This window comes from Panulirus ornatus, chromosome 23, assembly GCF_036320965.1.
Source record: "Panulirus ornatus isolate Po-2019 chromosome 23, ASM3632096v1, whole genome shotgun sequence".
Lineage (NCBI taxonomy): Eukaryota > Metazoa > Arthropoda > Malacostraca > Decapoda > Palinuridae > Panulirus > Panulirus ornatus.
Window position 1 is genome coordinate 4,109,031 of NC_092246.1, and position 23,470 is coordinate 4,132,500.

Here is a 23,470-nt window from a genome sequence, read left to right on the forward strand (position 1 = left end):
ACAAGACCTGTGGCCTTTGACTTTAGCAAAGCTATTCTATTAATATTTCTCTAATAAACAAAGTCATTGCTCATATCAGGACTACGGTAAATCTGATTTACTTTGATATTCACGTAATGAGACCCTTCCGAAATTCCCATAGCCTCTATAATGGGCTTTATACAAGACGTAAATCATGAGGTGAAATACATTATAGTAAAATGTAAGGAAATACTGCGGTGGAACTACGTATATACCTGACGTACTCCATGATGGCATGTTTACATACATGCCTAACGTTAACTGCATCAAGCATTTGAGCTGAAATAAACTGAAACTTCTTGAAACTACAGAACGTCTGTACAAATATGAACTAACCTTGTAAGTGGAGATCAATAGTAGTCTTTGGTTGTGGTGAACATCCATACATTGTCGAGTGCTTGATATTTGGTAATGGCTGTCCACGCTGCATACTACGAACCTCGTCTTGACAACACAATATCACTAGAGTCATTCTTGGAAGTCAGTGAAACAAAGTTTTCAACATAACATCACAAAAACAGCAAAAAAACAATTCCCCTTCTCTGGACTCCCATGTCAACAACGCGTCGTCTGACATGTTTTGATGCCAGCTGAAATCCCAGGAACTTCATACCAAGAAGCGTAACTTGTGTACGTTTGCATTACGCGAAATATGACGCCGAATCCGCGTTGACAACGCCATCTGACATTACCAGACTGGTTCTAAACAGACGATCACAGAAAATGGTACATCTTCTATGCATGTAAAAGGGTAACTATGACATTCGCTTCTTATTTTCTACGGAGCCTGTAATTTTGGTACTTTAATTATTCTGAACAGGATAGAGCTTTACCTATATGTTGCTTACATAAGTTTCGTTCAAATTAAACTTACACTTTTATATCAAAACTGATATCTCGAAACTTTTTTATCTTTACCTTATCCAAAGAATTCAAGCAGTGCAAAACAGATATTCTATCCACTGACCTCTCCCTTTTAAAATGTTCGTCGTCCTGATAGAAATGTGGAAGATTCATCTAGGAATTAACACTATCAAAAGAGGTACCTCACATTTAATGTTATGCCTACATGACTGTTCTTTGATACATAAATATATTTGACAAGGATTTATCCCAACTTTAATTCTAAATTTCTACAGAAAACATAGCATGAAAACAGAAAAATAACAAAGTTATCACCTGTTAATAAATGTGGGAATATGGAAAAAAGCTGAACACTGAATATAATATTGAAGTAATATTGTTCATATATTATGACATTTGTTAATGAGTGGAAACATACGGACTGGAAAGTAAAATCATTCGATATGGTTTACCATTAAATGTGTATGGCAAAATATTCATCCTTACTAAGGCAAAAATAGGTTAAGTGCTCTGCTAGGTTAGGTTGAATGAGATTAATAGTTTAGTCCAATAGGATTTGTAAGTATATGAAAAAATATGATTTCTAGTGCCTAACAGCAAATAAAATAATTAAATAATGCCAAATACCATTATTAAAAAGCTTGGTTTTGCTTACATAAGTAGTCATCTTCATTACTCATGGAAGAATCAATAAAGGCCATCTTAGCCTGATTCCTTGCAAAATAAGAGATCAGTTTTTTACTTTAACCTCAGTAAGGGACGATATAATTTCCATGATCTTCACCATTTCCATCAAACTTTGGTATGACTCTGATTCCTAATAGCAGCAGCTCAAACATTATCACACACATTCTACTACAAAATACAGTACTGTCAAGTAGGTTATGTTCAGGCATTCAAACACTAAAAGCATATAAAGTTAGACTAGAAAAATCTGCTGTATAAAAAAAGAACTCAACACAGAGCTAAAAAATACAGTACATCAATCTCTGTAAACAAAAAAAAGGAAGGATTGAAGTCACAGCAAAATACAAACCATCATCATAAATCTGCATCTGTTAATCATAAAAACAGAATACATGAACTTCATTGTATCATAAATCAGCAACATTCAATAACATAATTTGATGCAAACAACAGTGATGAAAAAATCTTGCTAGATACAATTGATATATATGAACAAAAGATGACAATTTCTGTGACCATCAACCTTTGCAAATTCATTCTCTCAACACTCTAGTGATGAATATAAAAAGATAACAATAATTCTTCTTATCTCATATTACTACAGCAGCAGATACTGGACGATAAAGCTTCTCCTGTATTATGCTTGTTTTTTTATCACTATAGTAAAGTAAAACATGAAGTTTCATTCTAATAGCACAGTAGTTATTTTACGAAATATACCAATATCTATATTCTACTCAAGAAAATTGATAATCATCTCATAAAATACTTGCAAATTTGATATTTCTAGATATTCATATTATCTAAAATCTGAATATACAAATTCAGTCTGTTGGTCATACAAATTAAACAATTAATGAAAATCCTTTTTACATTACAGTCAGAACAAACTAAATTCTTTCAATTCAAATACAGTGCTGGTACAAGGAAAACAGGGAAAATTTTGTTTACGCATTTTTATGAAAACAACAAGAAAAAGAATTCCATGGTTTTCTCCACAAAGAATTCAACCACTCCACTCTAAACTAAAACTCACCTGTCTCATCACACATCCTGTCATAACCAAATATAACAAAACTGCAAACCACACAAGAACAATCCCTGGCTGCCTAACAGTCATTAACACTCAGTACCTACACAATGAAACAAAGATCCTCCTTAGTCAATGATCACTTGTACCAAACTTTTCTCCCACTTTAACATTATGTACAAGATCCTCATTTGCAGTCAGAATCAGTTCCCACAACAAATGACAATCTTATTCATAATGTTGAAGTGGTAGAAAAATTAGGTACAAGTGATCACCAACAAAGCAACTTTGAGGTAACTTTCAACAAAGCCTGTAATGACAGTCAGCACAAAAGTCACAAAAACATACCATATTTTCAACTTACAAATTACGGTGATCTTTGCACTGCTTTTGACAGACAAACTTTGAATGATACTGTTATTGATAACATGGATCTCACATGAAGAGAAATTCAGTTATACTTTCAGAGTATTAAAGGAAACATATCTAATATGTTCCCATCATGGGTAGGTTTCCCAACTAATTGTGTTACAGCACTATCTGTAAGTTAGGGAAGGCCCTTGCCCCATGCTAATGGAAAGGGATCCTTCCCACTCAGATACCAGAATGTTAAAGTTTCCCATCATGATCAAATCCTGTTCATTACAAATTTCAGTTGCCTAATCATAAAGTTTATCCCAGATGACTTTCATCTAACTATATAAAAAGAGACTAACCCAGGCTACAACCACAGACTCTGACAAAGCCAGCACGCCTGCCCTGCATAAGTGGACCTCATCCCTAAAGGCAACTTTCAAATGCTTTTACTTTCAGGTTATCTCACAAAAAGCTTATAAGTATGAGTTGGAGCAGATAAGATACAAAAAAGGATACAACAATATTTGCAGGATAAGGTGGATCTTATGTATGTATAACATGCTAATTAATGGTACTATCAAGCAACAGGACAAAAGGAACACCCATTAATGGAAATCAACTGTTTTTCAAAATCTATCTGTATATCCCACTGTACACAGGCAGACTAAAACTAGTTTGATGGCAAAGAACAACAGAACAGATAATGATTTTTTTCAGATCAGTAAGGCATAATCCCTCCCAGCAAACAGCAATGACAAAGCTGCTATCAATATTTAATCAGTGCAATATAATCCTGGTAAGGTACACCCATATGAAGAACTATATTGAAAATTACTTACTAAAGCACCTGGAAGCATCCTTTTTTTCTTTACATATTTGTAACACTTTTTCCCATGTATTCTTACCATGGGCCATTTCAAGGGGAGATGGGGAAGACCCAGTCAATTAGAAGGCATAATGAGAATTTGCTGCATAGTTAGCCATCACTTAAGTGATTGTCATGTTACACTCATCTGACCTGGGTAGTTATCTTTTCTTTCTGCCTCACCCACACATGTACTGCAGGCATTGCATCCACAAAGATACAATCTCTCCTTGTGACACATAACTCTTGACATCACTTTATTCACAATACTCATTCTTTGTAACTAGATTTTCCTGCAGTGAACACCATGCGCTAGCCCTGCCTTTTGGCAAAATAGTAGGTAGATAAAAACATTAGACAGGAGCATAGGTATTAACACTAGGTAGAAGAGGTAAGTAGAAACATCAGATGGGAGCAACAGATAGTAGTAGGTTGGAACATTATGCAGGAGCCTGTGGAGACACTGCATTAGAGTTGCCCTCTACCAGTGACCTGTTAAGGATGAGGCACTCAAGGCTAAGAAGCAGGACTGGAGTTCATCAGTTATGGAGATCTTTTGCCGTGGTCATCCCCTTGAAAGAGTTCCTGAAGGGAACCGGTGTCAGAGATACAGAAGAAAAGAAGATGAGAAAGTAACAAGGGAAAGAGTTAAAAGAAATGTAAGGAAACACATCTACAGTAACAGAGTGATGGTCAACAGTAACAAGACGTGAGAAGTAGCAAATGCAGTGTGCATAGACAAATTTATGAAATTTTGTGAAAGAAAAGAAAGGTTGAGAGATGAGGCCCAGTATATTCAAAATCCTCTATTTGGATGCACAAATAGGTAATCACATACACATGCACACATATCTGAAATAAGCTACTGTTCATGTACATGAGAAACAGAAAGAACAATAAAATGTTCTCATATGGCACAAAAGAAGAGGTCTATGATAAAGGCATTAGGGGATTGCGTATAGTTTCTCTATATTTACTTTGCATGGTATATCAAAAAATACACCATGCAAAAATGACTGCAGTTTTCAATATCCAAGATAGCAACATAATACATTAATCCAGAAACACTGTTTAGAACCAATGTTCTTTATACCTTTCTGGACTTTGCCATTCCATATCCTTCAGTAATGCTTACTTAACATGATGTTGCTAACTAGGACTGGTTTGGAAAAAAAATAAATTTCTGTCTTACGCTATGTTCTTTTAAACAAGAACTGAAACTAGTTTTAAGCATTACAGTACTTGCAATGTAAATCTTGGCTATTACATATTGTTTTGCTGAATTTGCAATGTGCAAACTTTGAACAATATTCTTATAGAGGACACAGTTCACAGTGATATAATTCAACTTAAGTGACACCCCTTTACTAAATTGCATTTAGATATTTTCATTGTGCATGCACCTCTAATAATCAATAGATTGCTATTGATCCAACTCTATATTCATATCTATATGTACAGTTGCATATAATCTTTATCCTATCTGTCTGTTTGTGACATCTATGTCCTTTCCAATTTCTATGGCTCCAAGTCTCCAATCCCAAACAGCATTGTTGGAGACATATGCAGTATGATTCTTCATGTTCATCTGGTCACCAAATAAGTGAAGTATCCATTGTATGTCTATACAAAATATATTAAGAATGTGTCAACAGAATGACATCTCTGCAAATGTTCAAGTGAGGGAAGAAAAAAGAAGGAAATGAAAGAAACAAGAAATTACATGAAAAGATAACCACAAAGTAGGCTACACTGTTAATGTTTTCAAGGAAAACAGGAGGAATGAAAATCCCTCTTTTCCTATGGTTGCTTAAGCTAATCAATGTTCTACCTACATAATCTAAACATTAATGATAAAGCCTTAACTGGAAAACACTATTCACTTATTTACAGAAGTCAATTACCATCTTTAACTCTATATTTACATGTAATATACTGTTTGTACATTTCACACAAGTGTTTCATAAATGAGATTTTATCATATCTCAGTTTTATTCTGAAAAGAATTTCTTATATTCTTGCCCATATTAGCATTAATATACCATCATATCACAAGCAGTTTATAAGGGAAGTAAAGCCAGGGAACAACCTTCATTAAATATGTTATCAAAATACAGAAAGCTAGTTCCTGATAAGTGGGAGATAAGAAATGAGAAAGAATAGAACACTAAGTATAGAAATAATATCAACAGTGAAGAGATGGGAATAAAGCGATCAAGGCGCTTCTAAAAACTTTGATACTTTCTTTTCAAAAGCCAATCAGTCATATATTCTTACATTTTTTAAAAACTAACATTTACAAAATCATATGATCAGTATCTCAGAGGGAATGCATATATAAAAAAATAGACAAGGGGCACTTAAGTCACCCTTCAGAATACTCCTTAAAGCTCATTTCTTAAATAACTAAAGGCGTTTAAACAACTTGCTGCCACTTCGCTACTCCTAAACAACTGTAACTTTTCTACTTGAGGTAAGATGGTTCAGTTCCTCCCCTGCTTCCTCTAGTTCACCCTCCACTCCTCTGAGATAAGCAGATGAACCTCCTTTTTTTCTTATCCCACCAGCAACATTATTACTTGACCTATCACGGTCTTCAAGCAACAATCTTGACTGTGGCCTTCCAGCACTTTCCTCTCCACCTCCTCTTACTAGTATTCCCTCATCCTCATTTTCCTTGTAATGTTGTGCTGAAAGGATATTAGCACCCAGGTAGGATGCCTTCCCAGGTACTTCTTCAGGAACATCATTGTCAGGAATACTACTGCTTGGAGACATTTTCCGAGCTATACCATTCACATTACTTGGTCTGGAATGATTAATATAAAGATAAAATGCTTACAACTGAGACTGTTTAATTCACTCAAATAAATGAAAATTATATCTGAAGTTCATCATACTCTGTATCAGCTGACAGTACTTGGCATGAAGAAATATATTTGCATAACCTCCTTACTACCCTTCTTAGAATTATTAATGTAACCATGATAGGAAGTATTAAGGAGTGATGTCCCAAGCAAAAAACTAAAAAATTCAAACATACCAACAACCTTCATCATGACAACATTCTCTAAAAAATTCAAAAGCATTTCTGAAGCACATATACAGTATTCATAAATACTCAAACTGAAACTAATATAATCACATGCATAAAACTGTTAATACCATACGTATACATATCACTGATATTATACTGCTTTTGTGTGAAAAGGGCCCTAAGACAATAATCCATAGATCCCCTGTCCAGGGGCATCATGAATGAAAAGTCAACTATGGCAAGGCTGAATCACTGAGAGTACAATTCTTGCAAAGAACTCACTCCAAAGGATTTGACATTTCCTCATGACAGGAAATACCACAGCCCTGGCTTGCATGAATCTCTGAAAAGAGATCCTGGGTGTACATATATATCATCATTATTATCATTATCATTATTATGATCAATATCATCATACTTAACTGCTGTTTCCCGCGTCAATGAGGTAGCGTCAGGAAACAGACGAACAATGGCCCATCCACTCACATCACATACATGTATATATACATAATCGCCCATACACACTCATATACATACATATGCATAACAACATATACATACATATACATACATGGACATCATACACATGTACATATTCATACTTGCTTGCCTTCTCTCCATACTAATCATTAAACTATAAATACCTCTTAGGACAGCAAGTACAGTAGTCAGACATGGTCCAATGTTTCCCAAACTCTTCACCCTCCTCTAATGTCTGTGGTAGGTGCTGATGAAGAGTTTCAGGCAGCAGGAGGGAGAAGACACCTCCCAAGTTCAGGAGGATGCCCATGATGATGAGTGGCAATACCATCATCTCTGAACCCTGCAAAAAAAAGTGTGATAAAGGTAGCAGTTCATTCCGATAATTTTTGGTTATATCTTATGATCCCCAAGAATCTAACATGCACACTGTTGCTGTTATATTGTTCAAATCATCTTGTGGTGAAATCATGGTTATTTTAGCATGGACGATGACAGTACATGCAGTGAAATCAAATTTTCTTGATGAATATAGTTTACCAATAATTACAGAGTACAGTAAATGAGAGTAAAGTCACATTTGGCGAGGCTGTATCACTGGGAGTACAGTCTCATCAAAGAACTCATTTCAAAGAAGTCCTTTATTTCCCTCCTGCAGGAGCCTTTAAAAAGTTCTGAGTAACATAAAGGCTTCTTCTCCAGGGGAAATTACTGTAAATCAAGAAATAATTACAAGTCTTCTGTGTACAAAATCTCTGATTTGAAGGTATCAATACAGTAAATCATAACTTCATTTCTCCTTACCAGGTAGTTGATTAATGGAATGACAACTGGACCAATCATTCCAGCCACAGCCGAAACAGAGAGACCCATCCCTCTCACCACTGTTGGATACAGCTCAGAGGCCATCAGTGGCAGCACCACAAAGGAGGATGAAATGCCAAACTTGCCAACACAGTAAAGGATCAGTGTCACCATTGGATCTAGCACAAGGGAAGAGGGCAGTTACTATGCTGATACAAGACTATACATTGCATATAATTATATATAATCTTTCAAGTTTTAAACAGCAATCAATTTGGATCTTGTTTCTTAATATAATAATAGTGCTCCCAAGAGGTAACTTTGACTATTTGAGGTGAAAGATGTATCCTATGAAGCACTTTCATGGTATGCTCTTACTGCAATAAATCAATATATAATTCAACTACATCTAAAGACTACCCTGATTATTTCCTAAGAACACTGTAACAAATAAATGATCCCTGCAACTATTAGGGAATTGATTTGAACTATTTCATGCCAGTATGCCACTACATCAATTCATGTTCATCAATCACTGACCATTTTGTGTAACAACTGTGGCTACACAGGCACTCCCTCCAACAACCATGGAGAAACAGAGGGTCCAGCGGCGACCCCAGTACTCCATTGATGGCCACAGGAACAGGTAGGTAGGTAATTCTGCTGCACCAGCCAAGAAGAAGTTCAGGTAGGCATCCCCTCCTAAGGCTGGAGCATAGTATGACAGTCCAACATACACTGAAGTGTTGGTGAACCTGTTGGTGGAGGGATATAAAAAAAAGAACCAAATGAATTTGAAAATCAATGACAGATTTGTGGCAGACATTGCTGAAAACCACATACATGATACACATTTGTATATATTATATTCTGGGGAACCTCTGCTGAGGGAAGCGTGGGGAAAGTCAAGGAAAATTATATGAGACGAAATGCTTATTAGGATGACATGAGTAACGAGTGAAGGAATGAATGGAATTAAATAAAACTCTTAGGGGATAATGAATTTTGGCAATAATTTATGTTTCCTAAGAACAAAAGCGACATTAAATGAAATCATGGATGAGGTGTTGAGAGACAGAAAAATACTTGAATCTAATGGGTAATGAAATATATCATAATCATCACAAATGTGAGTGTAGGAAAGATGCAACAAAGACGCTGGAGATGACGTGAGACGTAAGAGTATAAAAACACAAACAAACAACATACATAAGTGAGATTAAGTGAGACATGAGGTAATGTGTCGACTGCCCGAAAACTTACCTCATTCTGGCGACAGAGCACATGACAGTTCGTTCAAACAAGAGATGAACGTAATATACTACACGGTTAACATTACATGAAGGGATACACGAGGCAATAAGTGATATATAAAGATACATATAAACTTCCTTCATCTCCCTACCGGGGGAGTCCGAGCAAGGAGTCTGATATCTGGGGCGTTCCACTGTCTTACGTCTGCGTTGGTTGCGTCTGGGGTAATGTGGTGGGTAGGGAGAAATGGACCTTATGCTCGCCTCCCACATGGGCTGTTGTAGTCCTTTCGTCGCTGGCGTGTGAGGAGGTGGAGAGGGAGAAGGCCGGGTTTGGGAGGATAGTGCTGAGTGGCAAGGTCTCGAGGGGAATGTGATGTGGCATCAAGAAGCGGCGGTTTCTCCAACATACGCTACCACTAGGGACCCTGATATGATAGTTCCGGTGGCGATCGATACGATCGTCCCTGCTGTGTCCCATGCGAACAGATTCACCATGCTTGAGGGGAGCAGGGTGCGGGCTGCGCTGGTGTTATGGTACCCCTCCGCCTTGTCAGATATCGTGCATCACACATCACAGTTGTCCGCTTCAAAGGAGCAGAGGTGTGCTGGCATAGCTGAATGATGTGGCGTCCCTTCCGAACTGACCAACGTGTGGCTATCCAGAGAGACGATCGGCGTACAGCAGAAAATCCTTTTCTGACTGGGAGATCATGTCAATAGAGACGTCCTCGAGAGGTCTGCATAGGGGGAGGGTCACACACACCAACAACTCCTTTACCTGGGAGGGTCTGGCAAGCGTCATGTGCCTGCATGGTGTTCTCGATGTCACCCGTGATGCCAGACCACTACACCGTCTGCCGGGCGCGGCGCTTTGTGGCCTCTGCCTCGGTGAGAGTCGTAAAGGCGCGGGACAGAACGTTGCGGCAAGGGCGGCAGGGATGATGACCCTGGTGCCATGGAGAACGAGACCTTCGTCAGTAGCCAGACTTGTCTCGTATTGTCCACAAGTCTCGCAGTGCTGCTGGTGGTTTCTTCCTGTCCGTGGGAAAACCTGTGGTAACGGCGTCGTGGAGCTGCCAGTGGGCGACATCCTAGGCAGCGACCGTACGTATCCCCCGGATGACGGGATCAGGGAGGTGATCAGGAGGTTACAACGACACGGGGGTCTGCCGGGGGTCGGGTCGTCCACAGGTGCGCAGGAGAGCGCGTCGGGGATCGCATGTTCCTTCCCCCTCACACCACGCTGTCCTGAAGGAACACTGCGTTGGCTTCTTCAGACGCTGTTGGAAGACGTGGGTTCTCCTCGGCGTCCAGTGTGTAGACGTTCAACAAGGGCACCAGCGGCTTGTGATCGATGAGGAAGTCGAAGTGTGGTTGTGCACCCAGCAGTTACAGGCGTCGCTTTCTCGTGACCCACACACTAGCCAGGAGTCCTGACTCCCACAATGGCAAGCTTGTCTTTGCGTCGCATAGAAAACGAGAGCCACGCTGCACCAGCTGTCACTTGTCACTGCTGCTTCAGGGGCGTAACCCACACCTTTCAGAGACAAGATATCTGTCTGGAGAACTGTAGAAAGGGCGGGATAAAAGTGGGCAAGAACTGCATTCAAGGCCAAGGCATGTTTCACTAATGATGCGTGGTGGTCGGGGATCCACACGAAACCATTCCTAGGGCTGTGAACTTATCGCTTCTGCATGACGCTCTTCCAACGGGAGGGAAACGACCGAAATACATTACATTTTTTAACATTACGTGTGTGGATACATGAGACATATTGTGATACATAAAGATACATAACATAAACTTGCTACAGTGAGGAATTACATTATGACTATGACAGTGGTGTAGCGATTAGCGTTCCTGACCGTGACGCATTCACGGGCAGCCCAGGGTCGAGCGCGTAGGTTAGAACCTTGGCTGCGGCAGTCGGTCCCAGTCAACCCAGCTGTTCATCCAACCCGAAGGGTTGATCGATAAAATGGATACCTGGTTCAGGCTTGCAACCAGACATAAGCTGATGTCATGGAGTGTGACTAACCTTCAATACACTGATAAATGAATTAACTGAATAAGGAAGATAATTAGAAACCTGGCATGGACGCTGAAAATGACTGTAATATAGAGTATCAAAAGCATGACTAAGGTCACATCAGATGAGTGTATATATTACGTAATCATTTGGAGACAGTGGTGGATGCAGCGTACCAGATGAAGGTGATGATAAGTGTTTTGCGACAGAGGTTTGGGGTTTTGAATAGGTCGAGGACACCATAGGAGCGCTGGGGTTTCTCATCCTCCTTGCCAGCCATGTACTTCTCCACTTCAAACTTTCTCTGAAAGTAAAAAGAAGAAAAAAAGAAATAAGTTTCAGTGTAGGAAAGGCCAAGATGAGTTTGGTTTGGGTCAAATTATGGTCGGGAGAGACAATATCAGGGTAGGAAAGGCAATGGCATACGAAGTTGTTCTTTTCTCATGAGGAAAGCAATTTCTGGAAGAAAATATTTGGCATACTATTACCTCATACAATCATACGCCTATAAATAAGTAATCCATACATTGGCCCACAGCAAATTCTAAAGTATATATACTCAATTTCAGCTGTGCAATCCAGTTCGGTAAATAATCAAACAAAGCAGTGAGGCATGGTTGAACAAAGCATTTAGGGAATTAACCAAGGAAAGATGGTTGTGATAGAGGTGGCTTAACCTAGCCCCCATCCAGGATACGCCAGTGACAAATGGTTAGTCTGCCGTCTGAGACGTCTACAGTAAGTTACCTTTTGAAGAAGATTAACAAACTGACTTCAATCCTGGCTCAGAAGTCACAGCTGAGGGGGAGAGGCTACATAGAAAATCGAGAAAGGATATCTTGGTTCTCAAAACAGACGTCATGTGACACAGGGTAGCTAAGTTCTACTGCCGTGCTCTTGTGTATATCCAGGTAAGATCGCATATATAACTGGACTCCTTTATGATTTTTCTGAACTTATTCCCAATAGGATCAAGATTCCTTCCACAGGGTATCTAAGACTTTTTGTTATAGGGTATCTCTAGGCTATCAGATTCTTACAGAGGTATCTAAGATTCAAACATAAGATTCTTCAACAGGATACTTAAAATGAATATTATTGCAAGTTCGGTGAGTTTTACACAGGATATGGAGGATCAAGATACTTTTTTTCATTTCTGGTTTGAGAACTATTCATTATTCAGTAAAGTAACTGTTTAAGCAACATATAAACATGAATATTCAGGCTACATGAAAAAAATAATATTCCATGGAGTATGAGAACGACAGGAAAAATCTTTTTTTTTTTAAAGTTTTTCGGCTCAGTGTATCAAACGAAGGCAGACACACACACACACACACCACACACCACCCGACTAACCTAATACTGGCCACCGTGACTCACCCTTAGACCGGCCATGTAGTTCGCAGGTAATGTCTTGCCATTGACCCTGGCCATTTTCTTCATGATCTTCTCCGCTTCGGGGAATCGGCCATTTGCCAGGAGCCAACGTGGGGACTCCGGCAACACCCTGTAGTTAAGGGTAATGGGTCAGTATGGGTCTGTGGGGGGGAAGAGCGGTTGTAAGGGGTCACGTTAGTTTGGTGAAATGATAGATCAAATACGTGTAACTGGCTGTTGAGTTACTGAACATGTGGAATCAGAGGACACGTAATGGTGTGCTGGTGAAACATAATTTGGACTGGCTGCTGTTGAAAGGTAGTTTCTAAAGCTAGGTTGCCGTGAGGGCTAAGTTGCTGTGCAATGCTAGGTAGCTAAAGCTAGGTTGCCTTGAGTGCTAAGTTGCTGTTGAATGCTAGGTTGCTGAAGCTAGGTTGACGTGAGTGCTAAGTTGCTGTTCAATGCTAGGTTACCTTGAGTGCTAAGTTGCTGTGCAATGCTAAGTAGCTAAAGCTAGGGTGCCTTGAGTGCTAAGTTGCTGTGCAATGCTAAGTAGCTAAAGCTAGGTTGCCGTGAGGGTTAAGTTGCTGTGCAATGCTAAGTAGCTAAAGCTAGGTTGCCTTGAGTGCTATGTTGCTGTTCAATGCTAGGTTACTGAAGCTAAGTTGCCGTGAGTGCTAGGTTGATGAAGCTAGGTTGCCGTGAGTGCTAAGTTGCTGTTGAATGCTAGGTTGCTGAAGTGATAGAAGAAAAATACACGCTACTGAGGTGACAAAAGAAAGAGAAATAATGGCTAACTTAGAATACGACTGGCAATGAAAGAAGAGTGACTGCTGGTAATGAAAGAAGAAAGACTGCTGGCAATGAAAGAAGAATGACCGCTGGCAATGAAAGAAGAATGACTCCTGGTACTGAAAGAAGAAGTACTGCCGGTAATAACAGGAGCATACTGTCTGTTTATGACAGAAGATAATGGCTGTTTATGAAAGAATAGCAACACCATAAATGAAAATCAGGTAGTTATAATCTTATACAAACGGTTTAGGGCAGAGAAAAATCAGCTAGTGCTAAAAGCTTTAGAGTAAAATGCCGCTACTTTATATCAACTACACTCTACATTCTTGGGGAAACGGTGGGAAAAACTAGCAAAAGACTCGTTGGGGTCATCCCTTTTGAAGACACAAAGACACACTGATCACCCCTTGAAGACATAGTTATCACTAACTGCAAATTATACTACGTACATCAATCAAAGATACAGTATATCCTCCCCCCCCCTAACAACAACAAAAAATGTATGTTTACCATTTATAGAAAGAAGCATATATTCACTCACTTTCAGAAGCCATCATTGTAACAAGCGGATGATGAAGACAGTGTACACTTAACCAATACAAAACAGGAGGATACTTATCATTAGAAGAGAAAGACGGCATGATTGTAGCCAAAATGGGTGAGAAGAAGAGGAAGACCACAGGATGATTATAATAACCAAGTGAAGAACAAATTACTCATTGAAGAACATAGGATGATTATAATAACCAAGTGAAGAACAGATTACTCATTGAAGAACATAGGATAATTATAATAACCAAGTGAAGAACAGATTACTCATTACTTCCGTGAGAAGACAATTTACTCACTACCATCATGACACACAAACAAAAACAACGACTCAGTAGCGTAAGAGAATGTCCTCAAACAACCGTAAATAAACATACTCATCACTTAGGAAGGGAAAATATACTCACCTGCTGGTAGCCTATCCATAACCTCAAGCGGGAAGCATCGAACCCCCACAATCATAACAAGGCACCCAAACTAGCCATCAGACCACAAGTAAACAGGAACACGACCTTATGTGAGGGTCAACAGTACACAGGAACACGACCTTATGTGAGGGTCAACAGTACACAGGACACGACCTTATGTGAGGGTCAACAGTACACAGGACACGACCTTATGTGAGGGTCAACAGTACACAGGAACACGACCTTATGTGAGGGTCAACAGTACACAGGAACACGACCTTACGTGAGGGTCAATAGTACACAGGAACACGACCTTACGTGAGGGTCAACAGTACACAGGAACACGACCTTATGTGAGGGTCAACAGTACACAGGACACGACCTTACGTGAGGGTCAACAGTACACAGGACACGACCTTATGTGAGGGTCAACAGTACATAACAGTAAACAGGAACATGACCTTATGTGAGGATCAACAGTGCATAACAGGAAATAGGAACACGACCATATTTACAACAAAATAGCAGCATGGTTGTAAAAAAAAAAAAAGAAAAAAAAATACAATACAGCATGGTTGTAAAAAAAAAAGAAAAAAAAATACAATACAGCATGGTTGTAAGCATGGTTGTAAAAAACACAAGACAGCAAAATCACCACAATACAGCATGGTTGTAAAAAAAAAAAACACGATTGTAAATTGATAAGAAATAATAGCTTGATGTCGATGGTTCGTTGTACTCACCACCAGAAGAAGAAGAAGGCAAGGAATGGGATGGTGGTGGCCAGAGTCAGCTGCGCCCAGTCCCTCACCAAGTATGCTACACCAGCCAGTAGGATCAGTGTGCAGGAATAAGCCACGTTCATTATAACGGTGGTGTATGTTCGCTTGGACGGACCCACCAGCTCAATGGCTGCTCACACGACGGAAGAGAGAGAGAGAGTTGGAACCTTTTAGTCATGGGAATATATACAGCGAAGAATCCTGCTAGGGGCATTGTAAGGTATCAATAGGGAGCATTTGCTAGTAGGTGGCGTTGGGGTACACCCATTGGGAGCATTTGCTAGTGGGTAGTGTTGAGGGTACACCCATTGGGAGCATTTGCTAGAGAGTAGTGTTGGGGTACACCCATTGGGAGCATTTGCTAGAGGGTAGTGTTGAGGTACACCCATTGGGAGCATTTGCTAGAGAGTAGTGTTGAGGTACACCCATTGGGAGCATTTGCTAGTGGGTAATGTTGAGGTACACCCATTGGGAGCATTTGCTAGTGGGTAATGTTGAGGCACACCCATTGGGAGCATTTGCTAGTGGGTAGTGTTGGGGTACACCCATTGGGAGCATTTGCTAGTGGGTAATGTTGAGGTACACCCATTGGGAGCATTTGCTAGTGGGTAATGTTGAGGCACACCCATTGGGAGCATTTGCTAGTGGGTAGTGTTGGGGTACACCCATTGGGAGCATTTGCTAGTGGGTAATGTTGAGGTACACCCATTGGGAGCATTTGCTAGTGGGTAGTGTTGGGGTACACCCATTGGGAGCATTTGCTAGTGGGTAATGTTGAGGCACACCCATTGGGAGCATTTGCTAGAGAGTAGTATTGAGGGACGCCTATTGGGAGTATCTGCTATGGGGTTCTTGAATTACTAATACCTTTTAAATCCTTTCACTGGAAATCCCTCAATCAAATCCTCTTGCCTCACACACAAGAAACGTTACTCCATTCCAACTGGGAACTGAAAATGGGTTTCCACAAAGCGCCATGTGACTATTCACACAGACACACCGACTCTACCAGGTTTAAAAAGCAGGCAGTACAGGCAAAAAGAAGAAATGTTCAGGTATATTTAATCTTACCTTAGCGAAAACCTACTAAAACACACACACACACACACACACACACACACACACACACACACACACACACACACACACACACATACACACACACACACACATACACACATACACACACACACACACACACACATACACACACACACACACACACGGCGGGGACGGTGAAGCCGACGCCCACCCGGCACACCAGCCACCACACGAAGGAGGGCGTGAAGGCCGTGGCGATCCCGAAGGCGCACTCGATCACCAGGTAGATGAAGAAGGCCGGACGCCGCCCGCATCTGAGGAACCCCCCACGGAGAGAGGAGGAAATGGCGACCTTATTAAAAGGGTGATGACGTGGGGGACTAAACCCTACCTACGCTACCAGTGTCCCAGAACCCTACCTACTCTACCAGTGTCCTAGAACCCTACCTACTCTACCAGTGTCCCAGAACCCTACCTACACTACCAGTGTCCCAGAACCCTACCTACACTACCAGTGTCCCAGAACCCTACCTACTCTACCAGTGTCCCAGAACCCTACCTACACTACCAGTGTCCCAGAACCCTACCTACACTACCAGTGTCCCAGAACCCTACCTACACTACCAGTGTCCCAGAACCCTACCTACACTACCAGTGTCCCAGAACCCTACCTACACTACCAGTGTCCCAGAACCCTACCTACTCTACCAGTGTCCCAGAACCCTACCTACACTACCAGTGTCCCAGAACCCTACCTACTCTACCAGTGTCCCAGAACCCTACCTACTCTACCAGTGTCCCAGAACCCTACCTACACTACCAGTGTCCCAGAACCCTACCTACACTACCAGTGTCCCAGAACCCTACCTACACTACCAGTGTCCCAGAACCCTACCTACTCTACCAGTGTCCCAGAACCCTACCTACTCTACCAGTGTCCCAGAACCCTACCTACTCTACCAGTGTCCCAGAACCCTACCTACTCTACCAGTGTCCCAGAACCCTACCTACTCTACCAGTGTCCCAGAACCCTACCTACGCTACCAGTGTCCCAGAACCCTACCTACTCTACCAGTGTCCCAGAACCCTACCTACTCTACCAGTGTCCCAGAACCCTACCTACTCTACCAGTGTCCCAGAACCCTACCTACTCTACCAGTGTCCCAGAACCCTACCTACTCTACCAGTGTCCCAGAACCCTACCTACTCTACCAGTGTCCCAGAACCCTACCTACTCTACCAGTGTCCCAGAACCCTACCTACTCTACCAGTGTCCCAGAACCCTACCTACTCTACCAGTGTCCCAGAACCCTACCTACTCTACCAGTGTCCCAGAACCCTACCTACTCTACCAGTGTCCCAGAACCCTACCTACTCTACCAGTGTCCCAGAACCCTACCTACTCTACCAGTGTCCCAGAACCCTACCTACTCTACCAGTGTCCCAGAACCCTACCTACTCTACCAGTGTCCCAGAACCCTACCTACTCTACCAGTGTCCCAGAACCCTACCTACACTACCAGTGTCCCAGAACCCTACCTACTCTACCAGTGTCCCAGAACCCTACCTACTCTACCAGTGTCCCAGAACCCTACCTACTCTACCAGTGTCCCAGAACCCTACCTACTCTACCAGTGTCCCAGAACCCTACCTACTCTACCAGTGTCCCAGAACCCTACCTACTCTACCAGTGTCCCAGAACCCTACCTACTCTACCAGTGTCCCAGAACCCTACCTACTCTACCAGTGTCCCAGAACCCTACCTACTCTACCAGTGTCCCAGAACCCTACCTACTCTACCAGTGTCCCAGAACCCTACCTACTCTACCAGTGTCCCAGAACCCTACCTACTCTACCAGTGTCCCAGAACCCTACCTACTCTACCAGTGTCCCAGAACCCTACCTACTCTACCAGTGTCCCAGAACCCTACCTACTCTACCAGTGTCCCAGAACCCTACCTACTCTACCAGTGTCCCAGAACCCTACCTACTCTACCAGTGTCCCAGAACCCTACCTACTCTACCAGTGTCCCAGAACCCTACCTACTCTACCAGTGTCCCAGAACCCTACCTACTCTACCAGTGTCCCAGAACCCTACCTACTCTACCAGTGTCCCAGAACCCTACCTACTCTACCAGTGTCCCAGAACCCTACCTACGCTACCAGTGTCCCAGAACCCTACCTACGCTACCAGTGTCCCAGAACCCTACCTACTCTACCAGTGTCCCAGAACCCTACCTACACTACCAGTGTCCCAGAACCCTACCTACTCTACCAGTGTCCCAGAACCCTACCTACTCAGGTCAACCCTACCTCTACCAGTGACCCAGAACCCTACCTACGCTACCAAGGGTCCCAGAACCCTACTTACTCTACCAGTGTCCCAGAACCCTACTTACTCTACCAGTGTCCCAGAACCCTACTTACTCTACCAGTGTCCCAGAACCCTACCTACTCTACCAGTGTCCCAGAACCCTACCTACACTACCAGTGTCCCAGAACCCTACCTACACTACCAGTGTCCCAGAACCCTACCTACACTACCAGTGTCCCAGAACCCTACCTATGCCATCAGTCCCAATAACCTTAAGCAATGTCAATGTGTGGTGTGTGTGTGTGTGTGTGTGTGTGTGTGTGTGTGTGTGTGTGTGTGTGTGCGTGTGTGTGTGTGTATTTATATAAAGGCATTTGGATACTGCTTAGTGCGTTTTTGTACACAACAACAGATAGCAATCAGTATACAGCGGTACTGGGATATTCTTATCTAACCTAACTGTAACTAAGATGTTTGACATATGAAAATCTCCACTGAACTTCAGGGAACTGTAGATCCTACTAATGAAAAATGGGAAGAGGGGAAGAGGTGTATTTATATATGTGTGTCACTAAAGTTCGCCATCTGGAACTCATTTGAGCTTGAAGGGGAGTTACAAAAGTGGGGTACCTGACTTGAGCAGGGGGAATAGAGTGTAACTGACTTGAACAGGGGGAATAGAGTGTAACTGACTTGAACAGGGGGGATAAAGGGTAACTGACTTGAACAGGGGGGATAGAGGGTAACTGACTTAAACAGGGGGGGATAGAGGGTAACTGATTTGAACAGGGGGGGGGATAGAGGGTAACTGACTTGAACAGGGGGGATAGAGGGTAACTGACTTAAACAGGGGGGGATAGAGGGTAACTGATTTGAACAGTGGGGATAGAGGGTAACTGACTTGAACAGGGGGACAGAGTGTAACTGACTTGAACAGGGGGGATAGAGGGTAACTGACTTGAACAGGGGGGATAGAGGGTAACTGACTTGAACAGGGGGGGGATAGAGGGTAACTGACTTGAACAGGGGGGTGGGGGTAACTGACTTGACCTGGGGGATGAGAGGGGGGGAGGAGGGAGTAGAAAATAAAATCTAATCGTAGGTAAGTTACATGTGAGGAAAAAACCTGAATGAGGGGCTTGTATGATTATACACTCCACTTCCACCCACACCTCACCCCCTATCATCTCTCTCTCTCTCTCTCTCTCTCTCTCTCTCTCTCTCTCTCTCTCTCTCTCTCTCTCTCTCTCTCTCTCTCTCCTCCCTCCCTCCATGACTCACCCATCCTGGATGTAGCCGAAGACGTAGTTGCCGACGAGACCGCTGGCCCCGAGCAGGACGAGGGCCAACGTGGGCAGGAACTCGTGTTCACACACCAGGTCCCACTGTGGACAGACGACGAACACCTGGGATTACAGTGGGAAAACACACACACACACACACACACACACAATGGTATGGATACTGGAACTCTCTTTTATATCAAGTCAAGATTGGTCTTATTCTGTAATACTGGAATTATGTAGGTTGGGTTGTACTATTAAATACTTCACTAGCACGATGGGACGACCCTTGAACACGACGGATACGACCCTGGAACACGACGGATACGACCCTTGAACACGACGGATACGACCCTTGAACAAGACGGATAATAACGACCCTGGAACACGACGATACGCCCCTTGAACACGACCGATACGACCCTTGAACACGACGGATAATAACGACCCTTGAACACGACGGATAATAACGACCCTGGAACACGACGGATACGACCCTTGAACACGACGGTAAAATTCGCGTATAATGGCTTGTTGTTCGACCTGACCCTTATTTCGTGTCAAAGGTCACACCATCCTATCTCCTGCCTCCTCTACACTGTCCTGCCTTCCAGACAAAAATTGAATGCAAAATCATAGCACACTTACACTAATGGATGAACGAACGATAATGAAATGCCAATAATACATTCACCGTAACTTTCAAACCAACGGAAATAAACAATCAGTACAAACTGTGTCTTTATTCTTCGATCACACATCCATTACGTTTAGGAGTTGACTTACGACTTTGGAAATAAAACGCGCCATAAATAAATCAACATCCCAGAACTCTGTGTTTAATCAAATCACACACAAGGATCTGTTCACTGTACAACAGAATAAATGCTAGCGTACAGTTTCAATCAGCGGTGGTTAACGGCCTTACATGAGGGGTTAACGAAGTGGTTGGGTTAAAAAAAGCGTGCTGATTGGCTGTACGACGGAGGAAACGGACCAATCAAATACCCACCATTGTTCCGCCTTCCACGGACAATGACAGGTCAGGAAAGAGGCTTCACTGGCAATTACACTTGACAATCTTGGCTACAACGTGTTTCCCGTTCACGGTTACAAAAGGCAAGCCAAAGGCATCAAGAAATGTTTATATATATATATATATATATATATATATATATATATATATATATATATATATATATATATATATAGAGAGAGAGAGAGAGAGAGAGAGAGAGAGAGAGAGAGAGAGAGAGAGAGACTCAATCAACATACAATCTTTCGAACTCATACTTGTTAGAAAAAAAAGAAATCGTGAATATCTCAACTTCTTTGATATTCCAGCTACTCACATACATCTCATAATATCATCATCATCATCACACACATATATTACACGTAGTCGCATCTTGTGCTGCCATACAGGACACACAATCCTCGTTTCCCAGCAGGCAATTTCTTCTTTCTCGAAGAAATCATTTGTCATTAATTATGTCATTATTATTCTCGCTATGCTACTCCAGCTCCTATGCTTATACCTCGTCTGTCTGTCGGTCTGTCTCTGTGACAGCCCTTTAAACGCAATTATGGATGACGTCAGTATATCCAAACTTGGCACACACACACACACACACATTTGTAAAACTCCCTCCCCGTGCAGTACAAATAAGTAAATATACACCGTTTTAATCCTGCATTAAAACCTAAATCATTTGGGAGGTCTAAATAAGAGAGGTCAAGTGCTAACTAGCGAGGGGAAGGGTATTTTATCTCTTGTCATTACGTACTTTAGTCATCTGATGCAACAGTTCATTCACAAATGTTACAGCGGGATATATATATATATATATATATATATATATATATATATATATATATATATATATATATATATATATATATATTTTTTTTTTTTTTTTTTCAAACTATTTGTATATATATATATATATATATATATATATATATATATATATATATATATATATATATATATATATATATATATATATATATGTCCTTTATATACATGAGGACATGAGAAGGTATAGGGTGCGAGAGTTCAGCGGCGTAGGGAAAGAAGCAGACATCACACCAGCCCGTCGCCCTTGAGTTTCCACAAGGCCACACGGTAATCGCGCGAAGCCGTACCAAGTCGAACGTTAAGTGGTCTAGGTGATGACGGGAGGAGGAGACGTGGGGCATGTTCTCAGGAGGACAAAGAACCGGAGAAATAGCTGTAGAAGAGGGAGAGAGAACCAACACTGCGGCGAGCGTCTAGTGGGGGGGGGGGGGTGTCAAGTTATGAGGTCAGAGTACGAGAGCTGAGGAGATGAACTGCTCTTAACTCGACTCGTAGTCAACCTAAGCACACGCCTGAAATCTTCCCTTCATCCACGTCAAGAAACCTCCTGCTCCATCCACGTCAAGTAGGAAGCCTTCTTGCTCCTCCCACGACAAGAAGAAAGCCCTCCCGATACACCCACGTCAAGTAGGAAGCCCTCTTGCTCCTCCCACGTCAAGAAGGAAGCCCTCTTGCTCCTCCTACATCAAAAAGGAAACCCTCCTGATCCACCAAAGAGGAAACCCCCCTGATCCACCCACGTCAAGTAGGCAGCCCTCCTGCTCCACCCACGTCAAGTAGGAAGCCCTCTTGCTCCACCCACGTCAAGTAGGAAGCCCTCCTGCTCCACCTAAGCCAAGTAGGAAGCCCCCCTGCTCCACCCACGTCAAGTAGGCAGCCCTCCTGCTCCACCCACGTCAAGTAGGAAGCCCTCCTGCTCCACCTAAGCCAAGTAGGAAGCCCTCCTGCTCCACCCACATCCAGTAGGAAGCCCTCCTGCTCCACCCACGTCAAGTGGGAGGCCCCCCTGCTCCACCCACGTCAAGTAGGAAGCCCCCCTGCTCCACCCACATCAAGTACGAAGCCCCCCCAAAACCAATTAAATGATCTTTATCTTATCAGAGTCTCCCCCTGACAACATGGAGGCCCGCAAGGAACAATTTTGATAACTTTCTCCCTCTACTAATTTCTGGTCAATAATCTTTCTGTTCAACCTGATCATTTCTGGTCAATAATCTTTCTGTTCAACCTGATCATTTCTGGTCAATAATCTTTCTGTTCAACCTGATCATTTCTGGTCAATAATCTTTCTGTTCAACCTGATCATTTCTGGTCAATAATCTTTCTGTTCAACCTGATCATTTCTGGTCAATAATCTTTCTGTTCAACCTGATCATTTCTGGTCAATAATCTTTCTGTTCAACCTGATCATTTCTGGTCAATAATCTTTCTGTTCAACCTGATCATTTCTGGTCAATAATCTTTCTGTTCAACCTGATCATTTCTGGTCAATAATCTTTCTATTCAACCTGATCATTTCTGGTCAATAATCTTTCTGTTCAACCTGATCATTTCTGGTCAATAATCTTTCTGTTCAACCTGATCATTTCTGGTCAATAATCTTTCTGTTCAACCTGATCATTTCTG

At 42.1% G+C, this 23,470-nt stretch overlaps 1 protein-coding gene across 1 annotated transcript in view; it reads right to left on the minus strand.

Annotated features, from left to right (window-relative positions):
• Positions 1-1,059: 1,059 nt before the first annotated feature.
• Balat (Beta-alanine transporter) overlaps positions 1,060-23,470 on the minus strand; it is a 45,862-nt gene continuing 23,451 nt past the window's right edge. The window contains exons 4-12 of the mRNA XM_071676434.1: positions 19,982-20,085; positions 16,548-16,699; positions 15,306-15,477; positions 12,815-12,941; positions 11,608-11,735; positions 8,686-8,900; positions 8,146-8,324; positions 7,506-7,684; positions 1,060-6,633 (exon numbers count right to left, since the gene is read on the minus strand). Coding sequence (XP_071532535.1) covers positions 6,270-6,633; positions 7,506-7,684; positions 8,146-8,324; positions 8,686-8,900; positions 11,608-11,735; positions 12,815-12,941; positions 15,306-15,477; positions 16,548-16,699; positions 19,982-20,085 — 1,620 coding nt within the window. The 3' untranslated portion in view covers positions 1,060-6,269. The remainder of the gene's footprint in view (positions 6,634-7,505; positions 7,685-8,145; positions 8,325-8,685; positions 8,901-11,607; positions 11,736-12,814; positions 12,942-15,305; positions 15,478-16,547; positions 16,700-19,981; positions 20,086-23,470) is intronic.